Raw genomic sequence first — 26,280 nt, 5'->3', positions numbered from 1 at the left:
CTCCCCGATTCCCGAGTCCCCGCCCCGGGCAAGCTCCAGCCGAGGCAAGCGATTAGCCGCCGAAGCCGACAGTCACGTTCACCCTGCGCGGCGATTGGACGACCCCCGGAGGGAGGAGGCGGGCCAGAGTTGTGGAAGGGGTGAAAGTCGTTGGTGTTTACTAGGCGTGAGGTGAGGGGGGGGGATTGTTGAGGAGTTTTTTTTATTTATTTTAAAGGACTGCCGGGTGTTCTTCATCCTTCATCTCTCTTTCTCTCTCTTTCTTTCTCTCTTTCCCCTCCACTTTGGGGCCTGGAGCTTCCCCAGCCTCACAAGCCTCCTCAGCAATGGGGCTGCGGAAGAAGAATAAGAGCCCGCCAGTCCTGAGCCATGAGTTCGTTATCCAGAACCACGCGGACGCCGTGTCCTGCCTGGCCATGGGCCTCCTCTTGGGGCTTATGTTCGAGGTATCAGCGCTGTGTGGGGCCTGGGGGCGAGAGAGGCCGGGAGGAGGGCGGGGGGCGGGTAGAGTGGTCAGCGTAGTAGCGGAGCGCGGGCTTCTCGGCTGAGGCACACCCCTTTCCTCCCCCCCTCCCCCTCCCCCTCCTCCGCGCGCGGCCCCGCCCTTTTCCGAAATCTCGGCTCGGGCGCTTCCTTTTCCTTGGCGGTTCTCACCAGCCCCCTCTACGTGTGCCCGTTCACGTTCTTCCTCTGTGCAAGGGAGGCGACGTTATCCCTGCCGGGGCCGGCTTCGCCTACCGCTCCTCCCTCCCTCCCCCCGCACGGAGTCTTTTGCTCAGATAACTCGTGAAAGCAAGCCAAGCCACATGTTAGAGACCCTCTGTCGGGAGAGGGAGGGGCGGGGTGAGGTGAGGTGGGATATAAATTCTCGGTGGCCGAACTGATAAGAAGAACAACACCCCACAACTAAACGATTTCTCGGCATAGCAGCGATAGATGTAGGCAATGTAGCGCTGGATAAAGCAAAGTGGGAGGCAAAGCCGCCCCCCCCGCCCCGCCCCTGAAAGTTTTGTCCTGCCTCTACTAATACAGTGGTACCTTGGTTTAAGAACAGCTTAGTTTATGAACAACTTGAATTAAGAACGCTGCAAACCCGGAAGTAAGTGTGTGTGTTTTTGCCTTGGAATGAGAACATGTTTCGTTTCCTGTTGAGTGTGTTATATTTGTAAATTGAGTCCCCTGCTGCTATTGGAAATCACGCTTTGGTTTAAGAACGGACTTCCGGAATGGATTAAATTTGTAAACCAAGGTACAGTGGTACCTCGGGTTAAGAACTTAATTTGTTCTGGAGGTCCATTCTTAACCTGAAACTGTTCTTAACCTGAGATAATCACTTTAGCTAATGGGACCTCCTGCTGCTGCCACCACAGAATTTTTGTTCTCATCCTGAAGCAAAGTTCTTAACCCGAGGTCCTGTTTCTGGGTTAGCGGAGTCTGTAACCTGAAGTGTCTGTAACCCAAGGCACCACTGTATTCGAAATTGGCTCATCCTCCATTTTCAAGGCCAGTGTGTGTGTGTGTGTGTGTGTGTGTGTGTGTGTATATATAATCTGCTTGGCTGCTCTCTGGAGCTGGTCACACAGTGTTGCAAGCCCAGCCATGGCATCTATTTTCAGCACTGAAGCTCAGTTCTACGGTGTACGATAAGAACAGACTTCAGTCAGTATAAGGAATCTCAAGTTTCATTGGTTACTAAACTTTAATGAGAAGTTAGATTTGAAGGTTAGTATTTCTAGACTAGCCCTTTCCAATCTGGTTGTCTCTCTTCCAATCAGCTAGTGCTGATGAGAGTTGTAGTACAAAACATCTGGAGGGGCACCAGTTTGAGGAGGACCAGAACTCAGTACAGTATCTCATTTTCTGTGTTAAGCATTATTTGTATTTGTACATTTTGAGGCACTGTCATATGTTTATATGAGTTGGCAATCGTGTGGTATCCAAATGCAGCTATTAGGTGTATATTTGGCATGACACTTATTGTAGCATTGATTATAACATATACTTATTGATGCTACATTAGAAAGGGTGTATGGAGTGTTAGGGGAGCCGTAGTACCTTTGGTAGGGGACATACGCTCCTTCTGTGATAGTTTGTCTGGGCTCAGCTGTCACCTGTGGCTCCTAGAAGCTGTCAGCATGTCAATACACCCCAGAAATGGCTTCAGCGTGCCAGCTAAACCAGGTGTGGGTATCAGATTGGTCTCAAACCCTCAGTAAGTTAGGCTCCAGCACATAGAGCAGTTGAAACCAATAGTGGGTTCAACAGTCAAGAAGGCAGTTTCTGCATGTGCTGTAGATGGAAGTGAGGGGCACATGAGGCTTATCAACCTGGGAAGGTAGGCCATTTGGAAGAAGGAAAACTCTGATCCTAAAGCTCCATTGCCTTGTGGGATTTTGCTGAGAGAACAAAAGGCTAAGGAGTAAGCCCTACACAAATCCGGAGTGGAATTCCTAAGATGGTTGGATGGTGCCTTGTACACCTCCGTCTGGCAACTCCTGCAGCACCAAAATCCTGCAGAGTTTGGTGCACTCCATTGTCTCTCAAAACAGATGGATGCCAACCAACATTAGAACGCTAATAGGGTGCACGCTATTCAGAAGGAATGAGGTGTATAAAAGTTACGGAAAGCTGTGTTAATGTGGTTGGTTGGTTGATTACTTAAATAATGCTTTTTGCCCCATTTGGTTCAAGCAGCAGGTAAACTAATTGTAATAAAAAGGTGTAAGATGTGTATGTTTGTTCTTTCCACATGGGATACTGTTAATATAAACAACTTAACATGCCTTTTAAGCAGTCAAGCCTCAAGAGTGGCCAAATTTACATAAGCATGTTCATCACTGACTCATAAACCTGCAAAATGGAATTTGGAAAAAGACTCAGAATTACTTTTGCACACCTTAGATTTGATATAAAATGACTGTGTCACAGTTGTGCCCTGTTTTCAAAAAATGCCATCAAACATGATGTTACGTAGAGGTGGGCAGGCAAATCAATGAACAGTAAAGAGAGGGATATGTAGGGTTGAAAAGCCTCCCATGTGCTTTTCAAGTATCCCAGCTCAGTCTGAGGCAGTCTTAACAGCAAAGGAATTAGTAAACAGATCGGGGGAGTAAATAGGGAAAAAGGGGCAATGCTATGATCCTGAACAACATACAAATATGAATGTTGAAGGATACAGAGGAAGTTCACAGGGAGCAGCAGGGGAAGGTCAACCAATTGTGGGTTAGGGAAGAGTTGATCAGATCCAGCAACTTCCTCTCCACTACAGTTTTTACTCTAGTCATAAAGACATGTGGATCTAGACATTATTTTAGCCCAGGGATAGGGAACTCTGGTTCTCCACATGAATGAAGACCAGCAACATTTGGAGGGTTTACTCTCACTGCTCTGTTTGCATGTAATCTGGATATTGCACAGCACTGTTATATGACAAAAGAATTGCAATGGCTAAGGTGATGGTCTGAAAATGAAGTGGTGCTTTTTTTTTAATCGAAGGCCATTGTAAAAACGGGAAATTTACAATAGGGAAATCAGTTTCTACCTTCACCCAGTAAGGTGTTTGAATTGGTCTTAGAGTAAAATACAACCAGAAGATTTGGCATAATTATGCTCATCAATACAACTCAATGTAGTGCTAGTATGAGGAGACTTGTAGCAGATTGTTAACGTAATCAGGCTGCAAACTGCAGTTGTACTCTTAGATCTGCAATGCATTAAGTACAAGTGCATAATAGACTTATGACTGGAATTTCAGTTTTTAGAGTTGTGAATATCTTCCAGATGAAACTTGACGTTGGATTTACAGTAGCAATATAAGCATTCTAATTCAGTTTATATATTTTTCTTTATTTCTGCTAATGGTGAAGGTGCAAAGATCCTCAGTGACATTCTAGCTGCAGATATTGCCTTATATTATACATCAGTATACTTGTTCTTTTAACACATCTGATGCCTTAAAATGCATTTACTTATGGAGTGTATGGTTTCCTCAAACAACCAAGGGCTACATAGTAATAAAGACTTGTTTGCTTAAATATTTGGGCTACAAACTAGCAGAGAGTTAGGGAGCTTTTGACTTAATTGGGTAGCACTTAATACCTTGGTGGACTGTGACCATAAGATGATACTCATTCCTGTAGGTAGAGAGTAGGAGTTGTTTTTTTGAATGTGGAATTGTATTCTGCCTTTAGAGAAAAGCATTTTGTGTTTGTAGTCTCCCTATTTATTTGAGTGGAATGAATATGGCTTTAAAAAGACTAAGAAAAATCCTACCATTGTCATTGCCTGTAAATCATCGCATGTGTCCTGGCATAGAAGGTTCCATTTGCAATATTCAATCCAGGAAAGTTTTAAAAGAAGCCTGTGTTGGTTAGTTGCCTATTGCTGAAGGTAGACCAGGAAAGGATACTGACCTTTGCTTCCATGCTGTTGTGGTCTCTCTTGGGGAAATATTTTCATCCCTGTTTCTTGAACTATCCTCTGAACAACTGTGCCTGCATCATAAAGGAGATTTGGGCCTGAATGTAATGTGCATGCTTCTGTGTATCAAAAATAAAATGGCAAGCATGTAAACAATGTATTGATGTGTATTTTGGGGATCCTTTGCCAATTTAACACTTTTCTTCCCTTAACCATGGTTCTGGGGTTGGACTCTCATGTTTCTTAACATTTTAAGCCCTGGTTTTTCCTATGGTTAGCCATTATTATTATTATTATTATTATTATTTATTTTTGTTGATGCCTGCACTTGTTAAGCATGGCTAATGCTAAGCTGGCTTTGTTCATAACAAGAACTTAGGAGCCAACATCAAAACTTAGCTTTGGGTCCTCCTCATGATCAAACCCAGCTTAATGTGTTAACCACGTTTTATATCAGTTGTAGACATACTGACTAACTGTGAGTAAATCTCACGGGAGTGAGGATTTGCACATCAGAGAGCACAATCTTGTGACTCTGATCTCTTAAGGGACTGTCAGTGTTTTATTAGTGTCAGCCCTTGGTATGTCCCAATTTTGAACTTGGTGATACAATCCTAGACCAGTGAATGTTTACCATCCCTGATGCATATAAATATAATAAGACTGAAAGCCAGAAAGTTGTGTGTTAAAACAAAGGATAAAAACTTTACGGTAGCAGCTTTTAGGAAACATGTAAGTGATGTAAGTGCTTGCTAATTTGCCTTCTGTTTTAAATTTTAGGTTACAGCCAAATATGCCATTATGTTTATTACTGTTCAGTACAATGTTACATACACCACAGGTAAGAGTAAAACAAAATCATCTGCATGGCTGGCCATTGATTTAAACAATAAAACACTGAGAAGTCTCATGCCAATTATTTACAGTGCAATCCTGTGCATGCTTACTCAGAAGTAAGTTCTGCTGAGTTCAGTGGGTCTTACTCCTTAGTTTGAATAGGATTGCAGCCTTCATTTATAATCTTTTTGAGTCTGCAGTACAGCCTGATCCTATGCATGTATATGTCTTTGGGGCTGTAAAACATTAACAAGTTCACTGATTTAAAAATGCAAGAGAGAAGACTTTATTTTAAATTCCTTTAATCCTAGATAGCACATACTCCTTAGTCTTGAATTGTTATCCAGTTATTTCCTGAAGAATTCATCATAGAAATATAAGACGTTAGAAATTAGCCAGACACCGGGCACGTTTTGCAACTGGTGCGGGTCTAATTGTGACCACATGGAGATCTCTGGATGCCAGGTTAGCAACTGACATCTCCATCTGGCTCGCCCCTCCAGCTTTCTTAGCAGGTAAGCAGAAGAGCTTATTTACTGCATTTATATCCCACCTTTTTCTCCAAGGAGTACATGGTTAATTCAACCCCCTCCTCAATTAATCCCTGCATCGACCCTTTTAGGTAGGTTAAGAGACTGTGACTGGCCCAATGTCACCTAGTGAGCTTCCTGACTAAGTGGCGATTTGAACCCTAATCTCCCAGGTCCTAGTCTGACACTAACCACTATACCATACTGACTTCCTAGAGTACTTCTGCTAAGGGGAAGCTATGTAATTTACGTAGGGAAATAAAAAGGAAAGTAAAATGTCACTTACAGAAGGATCTGAAATACTTTCCTTGAAGCTTGAATTTGTTTTATTCTGGATTGTTTGATGTTTTAATGTGTTGTAAATCAATTTGAGATTTTTTCTTTAAAATATAAAGCGGTATAGAACTGAAAAGAATAATAAAATGAAGGATAAACAATAAGCACCACTGGGGGAAATGGTGCCTAGATATTGTTGTTGTGACCACAACCTAGGCTAAAAGTGCCATTTGGAGATTGGCTTATGAGTTTCTAAAACTGATCTAAGATAAGCAACATTGATGAAAACCATTTTTGTGTTCTTTTGTTGCCTAATGGTTTTCCAAGTGTACTCTATACAGTTGGATACTGTTGTAATAATAAGATGTTATGCATTTCAGATGAGAGGCCTGAGCCGGTACATTTCTATGAGTATGGTCCAAAAGACGTGGCCACCATCTTTTTCTACATGCTTATAGCCATTATTCTTCATGCAGTGATTCAGGAATACATACTAGATGTAAGTTGACCATTATTAGAAGGGAGTACATATTTTGGATTTGATAAGTTCTTAGCTCTTAAGATGGCTTTCTTAAGTACATCTAGTACTTGTCATGAAGTACTTGATATTTGGTGCCAGAAATCAACAAACTGTTCATTCAGTGAGTCACTGCAAGGCTTGCTAGAGCAGGGGTTGGGGATCTGTGGCCCGTCAGAATCTGACTCCTATAAGCCCTCGCCAGCATGGCCAAGGATGAGGGGAGTTGGAGTCCATCGACACCTGGAAGCACACAGCTTCTCTGTCTCTATGTTAGAGACTTCTCTTACTGTCCTCTCATTGCTGAGCCAGAAAATTTATTCTCTGTCAGTCAAGAAGAGTACCAGTAACCATATTGTATGCATGCTTGGCCACCATTCCAGTTGAACTTGCCTATTACCCTTGTTAGCTATACAGTATGTCATAAGCTGTACATCTTGGGCTCTGCACTGTGTGAGGTTCAGTAGCCAGTATGGGGCACAGCATGTTACATTTTTACAAACACTTGAGTATTAGGACTACTCTGATAGGGTAGAATTGCTGTGGATGATAGTCATATTGCTGACGTGGCTAATAAGGCTAAAAGTCCAATTTATAGCCTTATTGCATTGGAATACAAATAGAGAAGATAAGATAAGCACTGACGTTGTGCTGATATTAGATTATCCAGATAGCGTAATCAGTACAGAAAAACACCCACTTCCTAACTCATGTAAAATCTTGCTCATGTTTTTGTTTTTTAATTTCTAGAAAATTAATAGACGTCTCCACTTGTCAAAAACAAAGCATAGCAAATTCAACGAATCAGGGCAACTAGCAGTTTTCTACTTGTTTTCATTTGTCTGGGGAGCCAGTATTTTGTCTGCAGTAAGTAAGTCAAGTTATCTTTCTAGAATTTCTTCGACATACATGTTAGCACAAAATATATGATCACTTCTTTTACCTGTATATTTCTCCCCATTAGGAAGAATTCACTACCAATCCAACTTTGTTGTGGAAAGATTACCCTCATTCTCGAATGTTGTAAGTGTTGTTCTTGTGTTCCTTCATCTGATTTTAGTGGATCTTGCTTTACTTGTTCAATTAACTTTCTGATGTTCTTCAGGTTGAATACATCTCTGCAGTGTCTAATCTCCAATCATAGTTTTATATATTTGTGTTGTCACGTCCCCCTCAGTTGCATTTCTCTCTCTCCAGAAGCTAATATATATGAAAAAATTTAACCTTCCTTTTGTAAGAAATTGTAACAGTCGCTGGTCTACTTTAGTTGCATCTCTTGTGACTCTGTTATGTTCTCTTGAATTGGGGGACAGGGGATAAAACTAACCCTCTTCAACCATTCATTTTGAATGAATGAAGAGGGCAGTAGGTATACAAGTCCCATCTGCAATGTCCCCTTCCCTATAATACACTTAAAATTTTCCCCTACACAATCTGTCATGCATTCTTTTGAATATCTGAATATTCATCCTAGATTTATATACCGTATTTTGCGCCCCATAAGACGCTCCGGCCCATAAGACGCACCTAGGTTTTTTTGGGGGGGGGAAATAAAGAAAAAAAATTATTTCCCCCCCCCCCCCGCCAGGTGCGGGGCTGGAAGAACCAGGTCGGGGAACAGTGGGAAGGCACGCTCTGCCTCCCCGCTGTCCCCCGAGCTTGTGGGGCTGGCGATGGGGAGAAGTGCACCAGTCCCAGGAGGGCAGGCAGCTCTGTGCCGCCATCCCGAGCGGGGCGGGACTTAGCGCCCCGCTCGGGATGGCGGCGTAGACCTGCCTGCAGTCCCGCGACGGCAGGCAGCTCTGTGCCGCCATCCCGAGCGGGGCGGGACTTAGCGCCCCGCTCGGAATGGCGGCACAGAGCTGCGCTGGTCCCAGGACCGCAGGCAGCTCTGCAGGGCCACCGGGAGCGGGGCGGAGCTTCTCCCCCGGCTCCCGGTGGCCGGGCAGAGCTGCGCTGGTCCCAGGACCGCAGGCAGCTCTGCACGGCCACTGGGAGCGGGGCGGAGCTTAGCGCCCCGCTCCGGATGGCAGCGCAGAGCTGCGCTGGTCCCAGGACCGCAGGCAGCTCTGCACGGCCACCGGGAGCGGGACGGAGCTTCGCCCCCGGCTCCCGGTGGCCGGGCAGAGCTGCGCTGGTCCCGGGATTGCAGGCAGCTCTGCGCAACCCTCGGAGCCGGTCTCCCGAGGGTTGCGCAGAGCTTCCTGAAGCCTGGAGAGCGAGAGGGGTCGGTACGCACCGACCCCCTCACTCTCCAGGCTTCAGCGAAAGCCTGCATTCGCCCCATAAGACGCAGGCACATTTCCCCTTCATTTTTGGAGGGGGAAAAGTGCGTCTTATGGGGCGAAAAATACGGTAATAGTTTACAATATTTGCTGATATATTTACCAGTATTTGAAATTATGTTTGACTTTGCAAATAGAATCCCTTTGCAGTCAACCAAGATCTTTCCTAATGCAAGCAGTTTAGACTCCATTATGTATGTAGGATTGTACATTAGTTTTCATTTAGGCTGAATTTAGTCTGCTGTTCCATTGTCCAGTCAACTGTGAAGCTCTTCAGAGGGGCTTGGGATTTTACTGCCCTTCCTATTTCATTGTCTGTTTCACACCCATATCTTGATAGTTTATTTTAAAAAACCCAGTACAAATGTAGATCCGAGTGGGATCTACTGCCAGTGTAGTGACAGCTATTTTTGGTTGCCAACACCCTGTCCCCAATTCCTTGTCCATAAGAGGAGGGATCTTCTTATCCAATGGTTGCTATGCTTTTTCAGGAACATTTGAAAGACTATGCCAATTAAGTGCTGCCTGCATATTGAGATTGCATTTGTCAGGCTACAGTATGTGGTAGAGTGCCCTTGCTATCTTTCACTTGTTTACATAATATTTAAACATTCATTAAAATAAAATATTAGGGGGTTTTTCTATGAATGTTGAGCGTTGCAGATTAATTTAATCAAGAAAGTCAAATTGTATGAGCAAGGTCTACATTCTTGACTGACTTTGCTAACAAAGCCAAAAAATACAATTGCAAGATTTCTCTCCCCTTCTGCCTTCGGGGCAAGTGCCTTTCCCCTACAGCAAAGGAGCATTCCAGCTTCAGTTGATGCTTGGTTATAGGAATTAAAACCCCTTTGCTCAGCAATAGCTGAAGAAGCTTCCCTCTCTCCACATATTTCTCTTTTGGAGAGTATATCAGCTTCAGCTGATACTGGGTAGTGGCAGGCAAAAAACTCCCATGGAACTGGTAAGGGTGATGTCATGGACTGGCTGGATGCAGAGGAATGGTGGGAATGCTAGGAAGAGAAGGTGTTGGAAGCTGAAGCTGAAGAGGTAACATGGCTTAGTGAGCTAGGAGAGTCTGTGGTAGAGGGAAGTCCAGAAGAGGCAGAAGCTGAATCAGGGGAGGAGGGAGGTGAAGAGGCAGAGATGAGCCAGGCTGGTGAAGAGTCACGGGTGTCTCCCTCTCCTGCTGTGTTCCCCCCTGGTCTCCCAGAACCAGATGAAGCATGAACGGGGCCAAGGGAGGCTGAGACTTTCAGTCTCAGCAACTGATCCATGGGGCAAGATTTACCAGGGATGAGTTGCTGTACTCATTAGGCCTGACACTTTGCCAAGTCTGTACAGATTGTGTTATTGCTAATAAAGAGTTAACTCCAACTTGCATGGTGTGCTTTACTGCCAGCTCACTCATGCCAGGTTGTCACAGGCAATCCTTGCCCTGCCTTCCTCCTAGCATGAGAACTGGAAGGTTACTGAAACTGTTTGGATTATCCCCCCATAACGTGAAAGTTAGGAAGAAGGCACATTGTTCACTAGATAGCAGAGTCAAAATTGCCCTGGCAAGCGTAATGGTTGAATGAGTTAGGTTAACACCGTTTTTGAATTTTTAATTATTTTGTGTGTGTGTGTTTAGTTTTCAGGTTAAATTCTTCTATATCTGCCAAATTGCCTATTGGCTTCATTCACTGCCAGAACTGTACTTCCAAAAGATTCGAAAGGTATGAGTTGCAATTTCACCATATTTTTATTGTTAATATTCTACCATTTAAAAACTTTAGGCCAAAAAACAGCAAACTAGATCTTGGGTACAAAGAGAATGGTGGGTGTTCCAAATAAGAAGTTTGAATGAAATGGGGAAAACTTAATGTTGCTGCCCTCCCTTTCCAGAACCCCAAAAAATAGCACTGGAAGACATTATGAAGACAAAATGACACAGTTAATGCCTGCAACTCAATCTGCATTTCTTAATTTAAGTATGAAGAACAATGAAAGATCACACAGCTTGCGCAGAGTTGTTTCTTTTGTCTTTTTAAAATGTAACATGTCTCCTTTTCCTCTTTCATATAATTCTAGGAAGATATTCCTAGACAGTTGTACTACATCTGTCTTTATATTGTTCACATATCCGGTGCCTACATTTTGAAGTAAGTACAGGCGTCCCCCCACTTACGCGGGGGTTACGTTCCGGGGCCCCGCATGCATAATTGAAATCTGGTAAAGTGAGGAGCACCCCACTTTAATAGAAAGGGAGGGACAGAGAGAGAGAGAGAGAGAGAGAGAGAGAGAGAGAGAGAGTGAAGTGACTCCAGAGTAAGGAAGCTTGGAAGTTGGCACTCTCCCCCATGGAGAGGCAGTAGTGAGGTGAACTGGGTGAGCATTAGGGGAACAAGGCTGGGCTAGGCAAGTTGGCTTCCTCCCCTCCTCCCACTGCCCAATCCAAAATGCAAGCAAGGTCTGGAAGAGAAAAAGCAGGCCCCTCATTCCCCGGGGGGGGGGGGCACTCGGTATGTGCAGGCTCCATCCCAAGACTGCCGAGCCACCCCGGCAGTGGCATCCGGCTGCAAACCAGGCAAAGGGATGAGGAGGGCAGCTGAAAGCAGCTGCCACTGGGCATGTTGTCTTCCCACCACCTGTACTGCCTCCATGTTCCAGTGCTGCTGTGCTGCAGCCCAGACAGGGAGGCAGGTGGACAGTCCCAGGAGGCTGAGTGTTTGTGTTGGCACAGCCAAAAGGCAGGCAAGCAAGCAGTCAGGTGAGCAAACAAGCAGGCGATCGGCTCCCTGCACGCTGGGAGGACTCTATGCAGTCTGCTCCCCTTCAGCTGCTTCAAGGGTTCAAATTTGCTGTGGCCTTTCCCTTGTTCGGGTAGTAGCCCCGAGCAAGGGAAAGTCCGCTTTATTTAGCAGTGACCCATGTAAAAACAGTTGTGCTCGAGTGGGGTTCGCTTAAGTGGGGGGGTGCCTGTATCTATAAACTTTGTATTTTATAGCATGCAAAGTAAATGTTCAGTAAATGTGTCTAAACCTTACTACCTATATGTTGTATAAGGATAATGACACAATTGGGAAACAATGGTTAGATAATTTGATCTTAGCTGAGCTGGGATTTGAAAGCAGATTTTTCTGTAGCAAAACAAACCGTACTGTAACTAGACCATGCATTGGCCTAGTAGTTACTGATATCTTGAACTGTGTTAATATATTGAGGAAAATATTTGTTTTTAATATTTCAGCCTGCATCGCTTGGGTTTAATTTTGCTGGTTCCGCATTACCTTGTGGAACTTATTTTTCATGCCTCACGCCTTTTCTACTTCAGCGATGAGAATAAGCAAAAAGGGTAATTTCTATTTATTATTACTGTTACTATTATGAAATTAACTTTTAATTTTCTCCCTCTACCCCTTTCTTTTACCCCTCACCCTCTTTTGTTACCAACATAATAGCATTTGGTTTGGGACCAGGTTATTTCACTAGTTGTGTGCATCTATTTGGGCCTCCTGGGTCTTAAGAGCAGCCTTGGAGGCCCTGTTCTCTAGTTTGCCACTGGGAAAGAGCAGGTTGGTAGTTACTAGGTGAAGGCCTTTTTCAGTGGTAGTCCTGTATCTATGGAATTTCTTCCTCCAAGATTCAAAGGAATCTCAGGGCTTATCTGTTCCTCTTCTTCCCATCTTATACAATGAGCTGTCTTTTGCAGCTTTAAAATATTGCATGTGTACAGCAGGGTTGCCCTGTGCCACATGATGCAAGTTTTTGAAACTTTTATTGCAGAAACTTTTATTGGAAAACACTGCTATACAGCAGATTCCTTGAGAATAATTCAGTGTCATCTTATGTTGATTGTTCCATCAACTCAAGTTTTTCAGCTTGCCAGATGGAACAATCCCCCTCTTCCATCCTCGTGTGCTGTTCTAGGTTTCTCTAGTCTTACCCCTAGATTCAATTTGCTGGAGTGCATGGAGGATGGAGGAAAGCCCCATTGCACAAGTGGAAGTCCTTGCAGGGGCTTCCTATGATGGGATTTGTTAGGTGCCCTTTCTAAGCAGCTATTTGGGATAATTATCAGTACAATATTCAGGAAACTTAAAATCTGGTAATTTGTATTTGAGACCTGTCAGGAGTAAGCATGGGCCAATGGTATCAAATAGTATGGGAAACAGCCTTATTAGAAAAATTAACCAATAAGCTGAAACTGACATGGGGACAAAAACAATTAGGAAGTAAAAAGGGGAGGTGGGAAAGGGGAGGGGGTGGGGTCAGGTGGTTATGCTTCTATTCTTCTACTTAGTGGCGGGGGGTTTGTGTCAGCGTTACTTGTATGGGTTTTCTTAATATTCACTAGTTGTATTTCTTTGGTGGTGAAAGTGGTTGGGGTGGCTTAGGGTGTGGTTGGTTGTCTTTGGTTGGCTGTAGTGAGAATTGGGGGGGGGGGGAGTGTGTATTTTTGAATCAGGTTAGCCAGATTGATTCGTATGCTGTCGGTGGATTCTTGTCATTGTTTTGTTGTGCTGTGTATGTGATAAAGGGGAACCATACCATGGTGAATGCATATTCTATAAACCAATTCATGAACCAAGAACTTGTACATTGACCACTAATAATGAAACACACGTTTTGAATATTTTCCCACATTTATTATGCTATTTTTGTGATATACAAATGACGTGAGAAGACTTGGTGCTGTATTTTATAAGACCCAGTTTTTTAAAAAATCTGGTAATTTAGGGCGTTCATGAAGCAACTGATTTGGGGGAAAATACTTACTACGAATTTCTTTTCAGATTTACCCTCTGGGCTCTACTGTTCATATTGGCTCGCCTTCTGACTCTAACTTTGTCAGTTCTCACATTTGGATTTGGTCTGGCAAGAGCAGAAAATCCTGGCTTTTCCATAGCAGAAGGAAACTTCAACATACTAACTCTTAGGTATAGTGAATTTAACAAATGGCAAAGAACTAGCTATTCTTGCGGGGAAATGTACTGTTGGTTTTTTATTATTGCACCTTTAAATATTACATTTATTAAGTTGATTGGTAATTTGTGTGAGATATCTGAAATCTATCTTAATTGATCAAGCGGGACCTTGCACGAAAATATTGCAATCTTGAGTTCTTCTGTTCAGGATTTCATCCACTCCATTCTTTTTCTGTTCTTTCCCTCCCCAGTAGATAGCCAGCATTCAATGCCCACTTAGTATGCTCAGCCCCCCCCTTTATTTTTGGTCCCCTTCCTGGGTTCAGGGTGGGAAGGATAAACACAACAGTACTCAATGCCAGCTATGGTAAATTATGGAATATGCCCTTTGATTTATAGGCAGCTGTTGCTTCTGTCCCAGAACATTGGGAATATTCTCTTTATTTGGAGTTTGCTGGTAGCTTCTTGTGCAAGCGCAGAAAGATATAAATCAGAAGTACATGGAATAGTGTTAGATAGCTCAAATAGCAAAACTATATATGAATTTCTGTTTTGAAATAAATAAGTTCCAGCCATTTCAGCATTCTGTCTCCAGCAGTGACCAGCCTGGGGTCTCTGACAAGTTCATCCTCTGCTTGAACTTGTATTTGGAAACAGGAGGGATATTGCTCCATATTTGTTAGGTCTATTAATAGTTATTAGCCATATCACTCAGAAACATTGGGTTGCTTCTAAAAGCACAGGAAAGTGACATCCCTCTTAACAAAGGTGTGGTTGCATGTCTTGAGTAATTTTTATTTCTTCAGTACTCCAAAAATGTAGATCATTTCAAACATGCTTGCCTCCAACATAACTTGAGCCAATTTAATGCGTTATTTCTAAACTTTTCATATTTATTGTTCAGTGCTTGTTGTTGTATTAATTTCCATGTAACATTTTTCAACTTACTAGAATTAGCTGTCTGGCTGCAATCTGTTTGACCCAAGCTTGGATGATGTGGAAATTCATTAATTTCCAATTAAAGAAATGGAGGGAGCATATTCAGAATAAAATTCCTAAGAAAACAACAAACATAAAGGTTAAACCAACAAGGAAAGAATCATCCAAAGGTAGGTATATTCCTCATACTGATATACTGCTATCAGTCACAAAATGTAACTGCCACATTGGCATGTTGTTCTAAACCATGGTTTACTGTGATAAACATGAGCTGGAGTGAGTGTCTGGCTCATGTGCTTCCCCTCACCCTTTCCTGGTAGAACATTTGACTTCATTTACTTTTCCAGTTTGGCAGTGTTTTACATCATATCCCTTAATCTCAATTTGTTGTGGGAAAGTCCACTATCAAGGTTTAACTCAAGCATGGTTGGTTTAGACAAGCTTCATAACTCTTGGTTCAAAGTTGGCTTGTTTTGAAACTAAGGTGGGGGGAGAGCTTGGGCTCATTCAGCTCATGCACATTGCAGTAAACATGTGATCCAATTATTATTATTAAATTTATATCCCACCCTGCCTCTTCCCAAATTCGGTGGCTTATTTTACTTCTGAAAAGTGCACAGTGCCACTGTTTGAAGTTATGGGAGAGGCTTGGGAAACAGGAGTCTTCCTCCTCTTTTATAGCTCCTAACAAAGACACTGTACCAGAGGAAGAAGTGGGACTTTTCAGAAGTAAGATCTTTGAAACTCTTTCATTTTTCCCATCTTTTTGCCCCAGCGCTTTAATGGAGTGGAATCTCCTTCTCTCCTCTGCTGAGTGCCTGTGTGATTATCTGGTAAACATAAGTGTGCTATCTGTATGGTCTGTTTAAGTGTGTCTTTGCCATGCCCACTACTGACATGAAGGCTTCAATCCTCATTGAAGCCCTCAGGCTGAAAAAGGTTGGCCACACCTGCACTAAACCATTGCTTAACAGCTAAAGTTTAGCATGATTTGTATATGTAGCAATTGATGGCTGAATGTGCAATATTATAGTGGCAGCTTCCAGTGAAAAGCATGTTACTTGCTTGGTATCTTAGCACTGGAGTTGGTGTTGTGTTATAGAATGTAATTTGCTCAGTCCATTCAACTTGCTGTAGAGACAGAGTATACCTTGTTGGTTAAGTCTAAAGCAAACTTCATCTAGGGCTGCAGCATGGTGTATGCTTAACATGTTAAGTGGACTGAATGAAGCTTATTTCTGAGTATACTGATTTGTACTGGATTGCACTATTAGTTGTTTTTAAATCCCTGATTTGCGGTATTTTTCGCCCTATAGGACGCACTTTTCCCCCTCCAAAATGAAGGGGAAATGTGTGTGCGTCCTATGGGGCGAATGCAGGCTTTCGCTGAAGCCTGGAGAGCGAGAGGGGTCGGTGCGCACCGACCCCTCTCACTCTCCAGGCTTCAGGAAGCTATCCGCAAGCCTTGCAAGCCCGGCGGGAGGTCCCGCGGGCTCGAAAGGCTTGCGGTCAGCAGCCTGCAGCCCACAAGCTCGGGGGACAGCGGGGAGGCGCAGCACCGCCACCCCGCTATTCCCCGACCTGGTCTGGAGGCTGGCGGGGGGGGGGAAGCAAGCTTGCTTCTCCACACACACACACCCCCGCCAGCCCCACAAGCTCAGGGGATAGCGGGGAGGCGGAGCGCCACCACTCCGCTATTCCTGGACCTGGTTTGGAGGCTGGCGGGGGGGAGAAGCAAGCTTGCTTCTCCCCCCCCCCGCCCCACAAGCTTGGGGGATAGCGGGGAGGCGGAGCACCGCCACCCCGCTATTCCCGGACCTGGTCTGGAGGCTGGCGGGCCCCACAAGCTCGCCATCGCCAGTCCCACAAGCTCGGGGGACAGCGGGGCAAGCCGCTGCCCCACGGAGGCTAGAGAGGCTGTCCCTGAGGACAGAAGAGGGAGACGGAACGCTCCGTCTCCATCTTCTAGCTTGGGGATGGCTGCACAAACCTGGGGGGGGGGGAATAAAAATTTTCCCCTTGATTTCCCCCCCAAAAAACTAGGTCGTCCTATGGGCCGGTGCGTTCTATAGGGCGAAAAATACGGTAACTCAGGTTGTGTACCTTTGATGATGAAAGTATCTGATCCAGTGGAGTCCTCTTGTGAGCAGAAAAGGGATTCACATGCTCTTTAGCGATTCTCCTCCTGCTGCCCTGGGTGCTGCCTCCCAACTATCAGAATGTTTCGGAGCAAATAGTGGGGGAACAGGGGAAGTGTATGGGGAAATAGGAATATGCACCTACCTTTCTTCCAAATTTATCCTTGAGTTGGAGAGGGGAGTCTAGCAGTTTGGTAAGGTGAAGCTTGGGATATTTGGTGGAAAAATGGTTCTTCAAAGGACTATGCCATGTTCAGAGGGGAGAATTTTCAATAAGTTGCAGAGGTGAGTAGCAGAAGGAAGTGACAAAGGAACTGAGATTATTTATGACATATGTAATAGAAGGTACCCAGTATAAAACTTGGATGTTTAAGTAATAATCCAAGTCTAATCCTGACAATTTAGGAGATTACAATATTGTGTTTATACAAATGGGTGTTGCATTAATCTTCTCTTTTTATTGCAGCTAACTTTGTCAATGGAGCAGTAAAATTTGAAGAGGGTACATCACCTAGAAAAAGAAAATCAAAAATGTTATGAGGAGCATAGAACCAGAAAGCAACCTTTTAATTGAAGACTTTGGTGATTAATGAAAATGTTTCATTACCAGAGTTGTGTTCACTAAAGGACTCTGGCTGAAATAATATATTTTAAAAATTCATCAAAACAAAGTTATGGTGACAACACTGTACTTCAACATGAGTTTTAGCTTATTTAACCTAGATGCTCAATCTCCACTATTAATTTCAGTCTTTGAAAAATTATTTGTCTTACTCTTGAATGTAAGTACAAATCCTTCAATGCTATGGAAGGCTTGTAAATCAGACATTGCTTTTATTTGAAGCTTTAAAATATAATTAATATTTCATTTTTTAAGTATAAAGCTTTTAGAAACTTTAATTTCTGGACTTGGGCAGGAAGTTGTGTTAGGGTTTTTTCATTTTGCTTTTTAAGAAAATGTTTTGCACATTATTCTCAAAGTGTCCGAAATGTCTATTCAGAAGTAATTCCAGATGGTTTTCCTATTTTAAAAGTTCATAATTTGGATAACTATGGTTAAACACAGTGTTTAAGGAAAGAGAATAAAATCAATGAATATCTTCATCTTGGAAAACTGCTAGTTCATTTGAGGCCACACTGTGTATTTGAAAATGACTGTGAAGGCAGTCTATTAAGGCAGATTTTGCTGAATTGGTCTCCTGAATTACATAATACGAAACCCCACATAGCTGGCTTTATTTATATATAAATACACATGGCTTCTTGAAGTCCTGAAAAGTAAGTTTCAAAACTAAATCTTATTCACATGGTGCTTAAGTTTGATTTATGCTGGTTTAGATACAATTAACTGTTTCATGAATCTAAAAATGAATGCTTAACGAGCAGAGCCGCATATCATTTTAGATTTAAGTCACATTTCTTGTATTATGTAGTATAACAAACAACCAATATTTTTTTTCATCTTTCAAAACAAGCTGAACCTGGCTCTTCAGTGTCATAAACAGACACTTCATCAGTGGTTAGTATAACAGATGTGCATAATCACTAAATAGCACAGCTGTGTGATAAAATATCCAATTATAATTAAGGTTTAGAAAAATGGTTAACCTTTCAAGAGAAGCACTGTAAAACCCAAAGAGCTTACTAGACTCTTGCAGCTGGCTTCCAGAAGTCCAGTGTTATTTCTTTTACTTTGACCAAGCTGAATTTTATGTCATCATGCAGGTTTTTAAACTCCTTACTGATTGAAGTATGTTTGTCATGCAGCATGGAGGGCATTTGCAGCTTGAGTAAAAATAATTTTGAAGCCCCACTGGGTTCATTGAACTGCTTACAGGGCACTGTTTTCAGGCTTCCATTTAGAAACTTCTTCCCTTTCCCAGGCTATCTTCTAGAGAAGTAGGAAGTGAAATATTTTCTGTAAATGAGACAAATGGAAACATAGACTGCAATCCTGAAAGCACATTCTAAGCTCTGTACTTTAGAGTGAGCAAGTAAGCAGTAAGAGCCTCTGCCCTTTATATGTGCTGTTGGTTGTGCTATATAGGAATTTTGTGAAATCTATATAATTATATTAATATTTAATTGTGGTTTTTCCTACTATTCATTTGGATTCTGTAAAAGCATTAACACAATTTGCTTAAATGGTCCAAGCTGATTAAAGTCTGTAAGACACTATAAAAATTTGATCCATATACTATTGAAAGTCTTGCTGATTACAAACAGTTTGTATCTAGTAGCCCCATACCAACCACCAGACATTGCCATAAGCACAATTTTTTCCCTACTTGGTTCATTCCCAGAGTGCATGGAGTTATCTTAACACTGCACTCAGCTGGGAAGCTATCACATGCACAAAAGCTGTGTACTTATTTAAAGCAACTACACTTAAAGCCTTTGATGGGGAAAAATGCTTAAAGCAGATGCCTCAAGTACCTTCATCAGAAACACAATGGCAGGGTCATCAGATAGCATGGATGTCCCTGTTTCATACACAAACTGTATGATAAATTAAATCACAGTTAGCTATTACAGCTTACTGAGTTGTTTTTAATGTTCACGCAAACACATATTTAATAAGCAAGGTTTGCTACCATGTGCTATATATCAGGAGAACCATCTACTGTGACATTGGCAAACCATTTTCTTATGATTGGTTCAGAAATCAGTCTGCATCAGTCCTGTGATGAAATCAAACCTCACTTCTGACCAGCTTCTGTGACAAACAAGTGACAAATCATTCTTTATTTCTCATTAACAGTCAATTAAACCATTGTCACATGTTCTTTGATGTTGCTACATAGATAAAATCATTCAATAGGAAATTTTTTGGTATGTTATATAAACATAGTCATCATCTGTATGCAAATGCTATTCAGGATTTGAGCCCATTTTTCTTGTTTCCCAACTTGTTTCTGTGTGCAGATTATAGGAATTTGTCTGACTTCTCACAATCCTGTATATTTCTACTGAAGATGTTTACCATTGAACTAGAATATATTTTTTTATGATTTTAATAAAACTTGTTTGTATAATGATGAATGCCTCATTTGATAAAAGTAACTTCTAAGCAGTTTTGATGAAAATATTGTTTCCTGATTTTAGTGTTCAGTGCTGCTTGCAATACTATGTTTTTTTGAACAACTTGCTTATAGTTCTGGACTATTATGTAACAGGGGAGGCCAAAGGCCAGTTACACTATTACATCCTAAGGATGATAGCTGTGGACACTGTGGGTTTACAGGTTGAAGTCTGTACTGTCTAAAATGTTTTATGTTAGCTAATTTCAAACAGCTTTCTTAAATAAATGGCAAACCTAGAACTTTAACACAATATGTATGTACTGTATCAATAATGGAAAAGGTAGTGGCTATGGCATTTGAATTTGTGGAGTCTATCCACTGTTCCATATTGGGAACTATGTTTCATATTTGTGAAAAAATATGGTTCAGTAACTGCATAGTGGCCAGAAATAAATTGCAAACATGCACCTATAAATCTTCTAAGCCTCTACACTGACAGATTTGTCTCATTTTTTTTCCAGAAAGCCAAATTTTTTGGTTATACAGTTTTAACTGAATGTTACCTTAAATGTGTGTGGATAGTTGTGTGTGTGTACACCTGATATCTGTATAATGGAAAGAAAATGTCATTCTGTTGCAGCATGAAAGGAATTGAAAATTGAGTATCATACTGCCCTGTGTCATTGCACCACACTGATTGATGTTTTATGTACTATCAAATGCATTAAATAAAAAGTGTGCCTTTGCCGTAGGATACTTTTGTTGAGTTTTGAAACTTAATCTGTTTTAGTATTGCTGTGGAAGAACTTGATGCACAGGTGGCTTCGCACTGATTTACTGCCAGTTGAGAGAGGATGGAGAAATTCGTGTTTGAGAAATCTGTGTCTTGTGTATATGTGGGCTTCTGTTTTTTAAAGCATTGTTTGAGCACTCCAACTTGTATATCTGAATTAGTGCAATCTGCAAACAGCTGCATTGCTGCAAAGTGGTAAGTTGTGCTACATGAGCACACAACCCAACACTTGCGTAATGCCTATTCAGTCCTGTATGGTGCACATGAATGTTATACATTTGTGTGTGCACAAGAGCTGAATGTTTTTAAGATTGGAAAGGGCAAAATTGGAAATTGGCTGCATATCTAGCAAACTGTGCTGCTGTTTCTGTATACTTCCGAACAAATGTTTGTGGCAGGATATAAATGAACTAAAAATACATAATTGCAGTTTACAAGGGAGCAAGAAACCAGTCTATAACATGATTACTTCTCATACTCTATGCAAGACTGGTACAGGAAAATGTTTCTTGCCCACCAGTCAGGTACCACCTTGTTCTTGGTGCAAATACAGAATAAAGGCCTAAAAGTGATGGTAGTTACAGACACCTGCAAGTGAGTGAGAACAGAAAATTAGTCTTTCCATTTTGGAAAACTATTACACTGTATGTTGACTTATTTATTTCATAAATTTTATACACCACTTGATTGTTTAAAATAAACTCAAAGTATAAAACAACAAATTTATCAATAAAATACCATAAAAAATCTGTAAATCATTCAAAACAAAACAATAAACTAAGAACTAACACATTAATAAACTTACTCTTCAACTGAAACAAAATGTTCAAAGTGGAACAAACGTGCAAAAATTATTTACAGCTGGCAGATGTGTTACCTATTATTAACCATAATAACCAGTTTTGGTTTTCCCCGTGCTCAGACATAGTTAACATTTGGAAGGATGATCCTGTGCTTCAGTAATGAGAAATGAGCCACACTGAGTTCAAGGGGCATTATTTCCAATTAGGAGATGGTTGGACAGTGTTCTCGAAGCTACCAGCATGAGTTTGACCAAACTGCGGGAGGCAGGAGTGCCTGGCGTGCTCTGGTCCATGGGATCACGAAGAGTCAGACATGACTAAACGACTAAACAACAACAACAACAAGGATTGTCCTTTTTTTCTTTTAAACCAAAGGTCTGGAAACTGTCAAAAGCACATGAGGATACTACTTTGCTGGAGCTATGCAAATCAGTCAGGCCAGCACCTGGATGCAACACCACTTAAGGAGCACATGTGTTGCCTTGCATTCTATGATGGAAGAAAGGCAGGTCAAAAATGCAGGAAAACGAATTGACTATAGATAGCTATATATATATTGTGTAAAATCATTTAAGTGTTAGGTATATATCTCTTATCTATATAACACTTAAATGATTTTACACAATCTATAATAAAGTCTATATAACTACAAAGTTTTTAAAAGGTAAAGAAGCAAAAGAAAACTACATATTTGTGGGGAAGGAACCTTGAGCCCATGTTCCAAATAGGCCTGCCATGCTATACACTCACCTGTTGTCATGTCAGATGTGGAGATCCAAGCACTAACACAGAAGTTGCCAATACCTCCTATGGTGCCCATGAAGTTTCAGTAAATATCTCCTCAAATTCGCAATGCACTGGCTCTACCTCTTTTACACTGAACAAGCCCGCATTTCACTAGACACCCACCATTTTGCAGCCATGTCTCTTTTCTGCTCTTTTGCCCGTGGCAAGAATTTTGTGCCATCCTACATCACCAAGGCAGTCATTTCTCAAATTTCCAAATATATCTTACCGGCCTAGAAAGTTGACAACTTATGCACTAAGGCCAGAGACAAGCTTATCTCTGCTTTTACCTCTGTGGCGCTTAGTGCTAACTTTGGGATAAATCTCTGCATGCTCGGACAGTAAACTGTCAAAAAGCAGCCAATATTTCTCTCTGATCTTCGACCTGTGGTTGAAGGCAGGGCCTTTTCCCCCCCAGCTGGAACTCACCGGAATTCCTGGACCTCTCAGGTGGGCACCATTGCCATTCTAAGAAAACAAGGGAGGCATTCCATGGTGAGTTCCTGCACCTCTTTTTCTAGAAAAACTGGCACTGGGAAGGGACCCCTGCAGAGATGATTTTGGGAGTACATAAGGAGATGGGAGGAAATGCAAGTTCCATTGCCCCAGAGATACCCCGCTGGTGTAGCATTGGATGATGATGATGATGATAGATTCGGGTAGGAAGCCATGTTGGGTCTGACACAGTTGAAATAAAAAAAAATAAAAAAATTGTCCAGTAGCACCTTGTTGTTGTTTAGTCGTGTCCGACTCTTCGTGACCACATGGACCAGAGCACGCCAGGCCCTCCTGTCTTCCACTGCCTCCCGCAGTTTGGTCAAACTCATGCTGGTAGCTTTGAGAACACTGTCCAACCATCTCGTCCTCTGTCGTCCCCTTCTCCTTGTGCCCTCAATCTTTCCCAACATCAGGGTTAGAAACCAAGTAAGTTTGTTCTGGGTATATGCTTTCGTATGAGCTTGGGTATAAACTTTGTTATCTGAAGAAGTGTGCATGCACACGAAAGCTTATACCCAGAATAATAATTTATTATTTCTACCCCACCCATCTGGCTGGGTTTCCCCAGCCAACTACAGTGGTGCCTCGGGTTACATATGCTTCAGGCTACAGACTCCGCTAACCCAGAAATAGTACCTCGGGTTAAGAACTTTACTTCAGGATGAGAACAGAAATCGTGCTCCGGCGGCGTGGCAGCAGCAGGAGGACCCATTAGCTAAAGTGGTGCTTCAGGTTAAGAACAGTTTCAGGTTAAGAATGGACCTCTGGAACGAATTGAGTACTTAACCTGAGGTACCACTGAAATGGGATGGATCCAACTAATGCAGTTCGCTAGGGCTCCTGCTCCTCATGAGAAGAGAAGACTCCCTGGAAAAGACCCTGATGTTGGGAAAGATGGAGGGCACAAGGAAAAGGGGATGACGGAGGACGAGATGGTTGGACAGTGTTGTCGAAGCTACCAGCATGAGTTTGGCCAAACTGTGGGAGGCAGTGGAAGACAGGAGTGCCTGGCCTGCTCTGGTCCATGGGTTCAAGGAGTCGGACACGACTAAACAACAACAACAACAAGGGCTCCTGCTAGCAGAATGGGACTTTCCCTTTCTCTCCTCCCCCAAAACCAATGGAGGAAAAAACCCCAGAACAGCATGCAGGGAATGGGGTTTATTATTTTCATGTCACCACAAGGCTCTACATGTGGATCCTGATGCTCGAGGCTGCCGCCTCACCCTGCCTGTCCTAAACTCACCAATCTATTTTGCACAGCTGCCTTGACTCGGCTTGTTCTAACCCCCCCCCCATCACCCCACCCCACCCCACCGCGTGCTGCCCTGGACACTTCCTAGCAGCGTCGTCGTGCGTCCCTCGGTCTCTTTCCAACAACTAGCCCGCCCCCAGCCGGCTGCCACGGCAACGTGTGCCGTGTGGCCTATGGGAGAGCGAGACGGCGTGGAGTGACCGGGGCGTAGGGCGGGCCTTGTGTCAAGAGTTGTTCCCACAAGCGCGCATGCTCCGCCCGCCCGCCTTCCTGCCCATCATTCCGGGCGTTGCCTCGGTGGCAGAGCGAGGAGAGAGGGGCGGGGCCACGCCGGACTCTCCCGTCTAAACCGAGCGGGAAATTTCCCCGCTTATCACCCTTAGGAGAAGGGGCTCTCGTGGGGGGGGGGTGGCTTGGAGGGAAACCCCTCCCTTTCCCCTCCTCGTGTCGTGATTGTCGTGATTCAGAGAGAAAAGCTATTGTCACAAGCAGCCGCTGTCCCTGGGCGCTACTTCCGTCTACTGTTGAACTGCTTTCACTTGTGTCTGCTAATAATTTAGGATTTTTAAAAATATCATCATCGTCATCGTGTTGCTCCAGGATACAGCGACGCCACTCTGCGCACGTAAAGAATCATATCGGAGGGAGATTTTTTTTGGTGCTGGTGTGGTTCATTTTTCAGTCTGAGCCTCACTGTAATTATTATTATTATTATTATTATTATTATTATTATTATTATTATTATTATTATTACCCCGCCCATCTGGCTGTGTTTCCCCAGCCACTCTGGGCAGCTTCCAACAAAATATTAAAAATACAATAAAACATCAGACATTTAAAACTTCCCTAAACAGGGTTGCCTTCAGTCAGTTTATTTCCTTGACATCTGATGGGAGGGTGTTCTACAGGGCAGGTGCCACAGTCAAGAAGACCTGCCTGGTTCCCTGTAACTTCGCTTCTCGCAGAAGGCCCTCAGAGCTGGACCTCAGTGTCCAGGCTGAATGATGGGGGTGGAGACGCCCCTTCAGATATAGTGGGCTGAGGCTGTTTAGGGCTTTAAAGGTCAGCACCAACACTTTGAATTAAGCTTGGAAACATGCTAGGAGCCAATGTAGGTCTTTCAAGACCAGTGTTATGTGGTCTTGGCAACTGCCCCCAGTCACCAGTCTAGCTGCCGCATTCTGGATTAGTTGGAGTTTCTGGGTCACCTTCAAAGGTAGCCCCACGTACAGTGCATTGCAGTAGTCCAAGTGGGAGATAACTACTGTAGCCTTTTCCTTCTTGCTGATGGATTTTGGGAGCTTGGTTGGGGGTGGAGAGTGGGTATGGGCTTCCCCTGCTTTCTACATGCAAGCATTTTCAGGAAGCCCATTTTGGAGTGACCAGAGGCGAAATGATCACTGGGAGGAATGCAGAGAGAAGACACACCATAATGCACCTGTAGCAGCAAAACCAGGTACCTTCATGCCCCGCCCCACCTGCAATAAAACATGTCTCTCCTGTATTGGTCTACACAGCCACAGGAGTTGCTGTGGCTGCCCCCCCCCCAAGGCACACTATTCCATTGTGTCCTGAGACAGATGGATTGCAGCAACAATAACAAGAAGAAAGCAAGGAAACAGAAAATTCAGCTTCACATCTCTAAAATATAAGGAATGCACCCCCAAACAGAAGATGCTAACAATATGGTTTCAGTAATTATTAAGTGAACGTGGTCAGGGACATTTTCCATGTGGGATATAAAAGGGTGTTGGGTACTAAGTGCTGCTTGTTTTGCAATTTGTTGTGGTCCTAAAGTTTCACAAATAGGATCCTAGATGGATCTTTTTCCATAAGTAAGTGCTCTCATGTGTATCACATTATTTGTTATTGTGGAGCGAGTTTATTCTTTCCAGTGTGCTCCCAGCTGTGTCTTAGCAACAGATAGGAAGTGAGAAAAAAACTTTACATAATGTAATTTGTTCTAGTTCTGGACGAATGTCCAAGAGTGCTATTCCAGGGTACATTGTTAGAAGCTGGCCAGTAAATATGTGTTAAAACTCGAATACTGATAAAGCCATCACATGTGGATAAGATAACTTGTCTCACTTGCCAAAGAGCAAGCATAACTTTTTGGTTGTAAGCAGCACAGGAAGCTATCTGACAGTCTTAAAAACAACTTCTGAATTTTGGTGCTTATTTGTTTATTTGATCTTGAAGATGATTTAGTTTCTTCTTGCATGTGACCATCTTTCTGCCTATAACTTCTCCTTAACACACCATGATACCTAA

The 26,280-nt window shown here is 42.9% G+C and overlaps 1 protein-coding gene across 4 annotated transcripts; it reads left to right on the top strand.

Moving 5' to 3' along the window:
• Nucleotides 1–26: 26 nt before the first annotated feature.
• Nucleotides 27–20,628, top strand: LOC310710160 (translocating chain-associated membrane protein 1-like 1). Of its 4 annotated transcripts, none has more exons than XM_083510730.1 (12): nucleotides 47–171; nucleotides 298–446; nucleotides 5,200–5,260; nucleotides 6,443–6,561; nucleotides 7,330–7,446; nucleotides 7,544–7,602; nucleotides 10,498–10,582; nucleotides 10,938–11,008; nucleotides 12,097–12,201; nucleotides 13,643–13,786; nucleotides 14,726–14,883; nucleotides 17,318–20,628. In XM_083510730.1, exons 2-12 carry the CDS (start codon nucleotides 327–329, stop codon nucleotides 17,389–17,391), a joined length of 1,113 nt encoding a protein of 370 aa, XP_083366856.1. In that variant the 5' UTR covers nucleotides 47–171; nucleotides 298–326; the 3' UTR covers nucleotides 17,392–20,628. The 4 variants fall into 4 exon arrangements, with proteins under 4 accessions (XP_083366855.1, XP_083366856.1, XP_083366857.1 ...); XM_083510731.1 differs by having other exon boundaries at nucleotides 97–171; nucleotides 307–446; XM_083510729.1 differs by having other exon boundaries at nucleotides 27–446.
• Nucleotides 20,629–26,280: the final 5,652 nt, after the last annotated feature.

The sequence above is a fragment of the Podarcis liolepis genome (genome assembly GCF_965112155.1).
Source record: "Podarcis liolepis genome assembly, chromosome: 6".
NCBI lineage: Eukaryota > Metazoa > Chordata > Lepidosauria > Squamata > Lacertidae > Podarcis > Podarcis liolepis.
This window is presented reverse-complemented; position numbering and strand designations above follow the sequence as displayed.

Coding starts and splice junctions, on each gene's coding strand:
- LOC310710160 (XM_083510729.1), top strand. CDS start 327: ATGGGGCTGCGGAAGAAGAATAAGAGCCCGCCAGTCCTGAGCCATGAG. Junction 7,603..10,497: donor TACCCTCATTCTCGAATGTT/GTAAGTGTTGTT, acceptor GTGTGTGTTTAG/TTTTCAGGTTAAATTCTTCT. Junction 12,202..13,642: donor GATGAGAATAAGCAAAAAGG/GTAATTTCTATT, acceptor ATTTCTTTTCAG/ATTTACCCTCTGGGCTCTAC.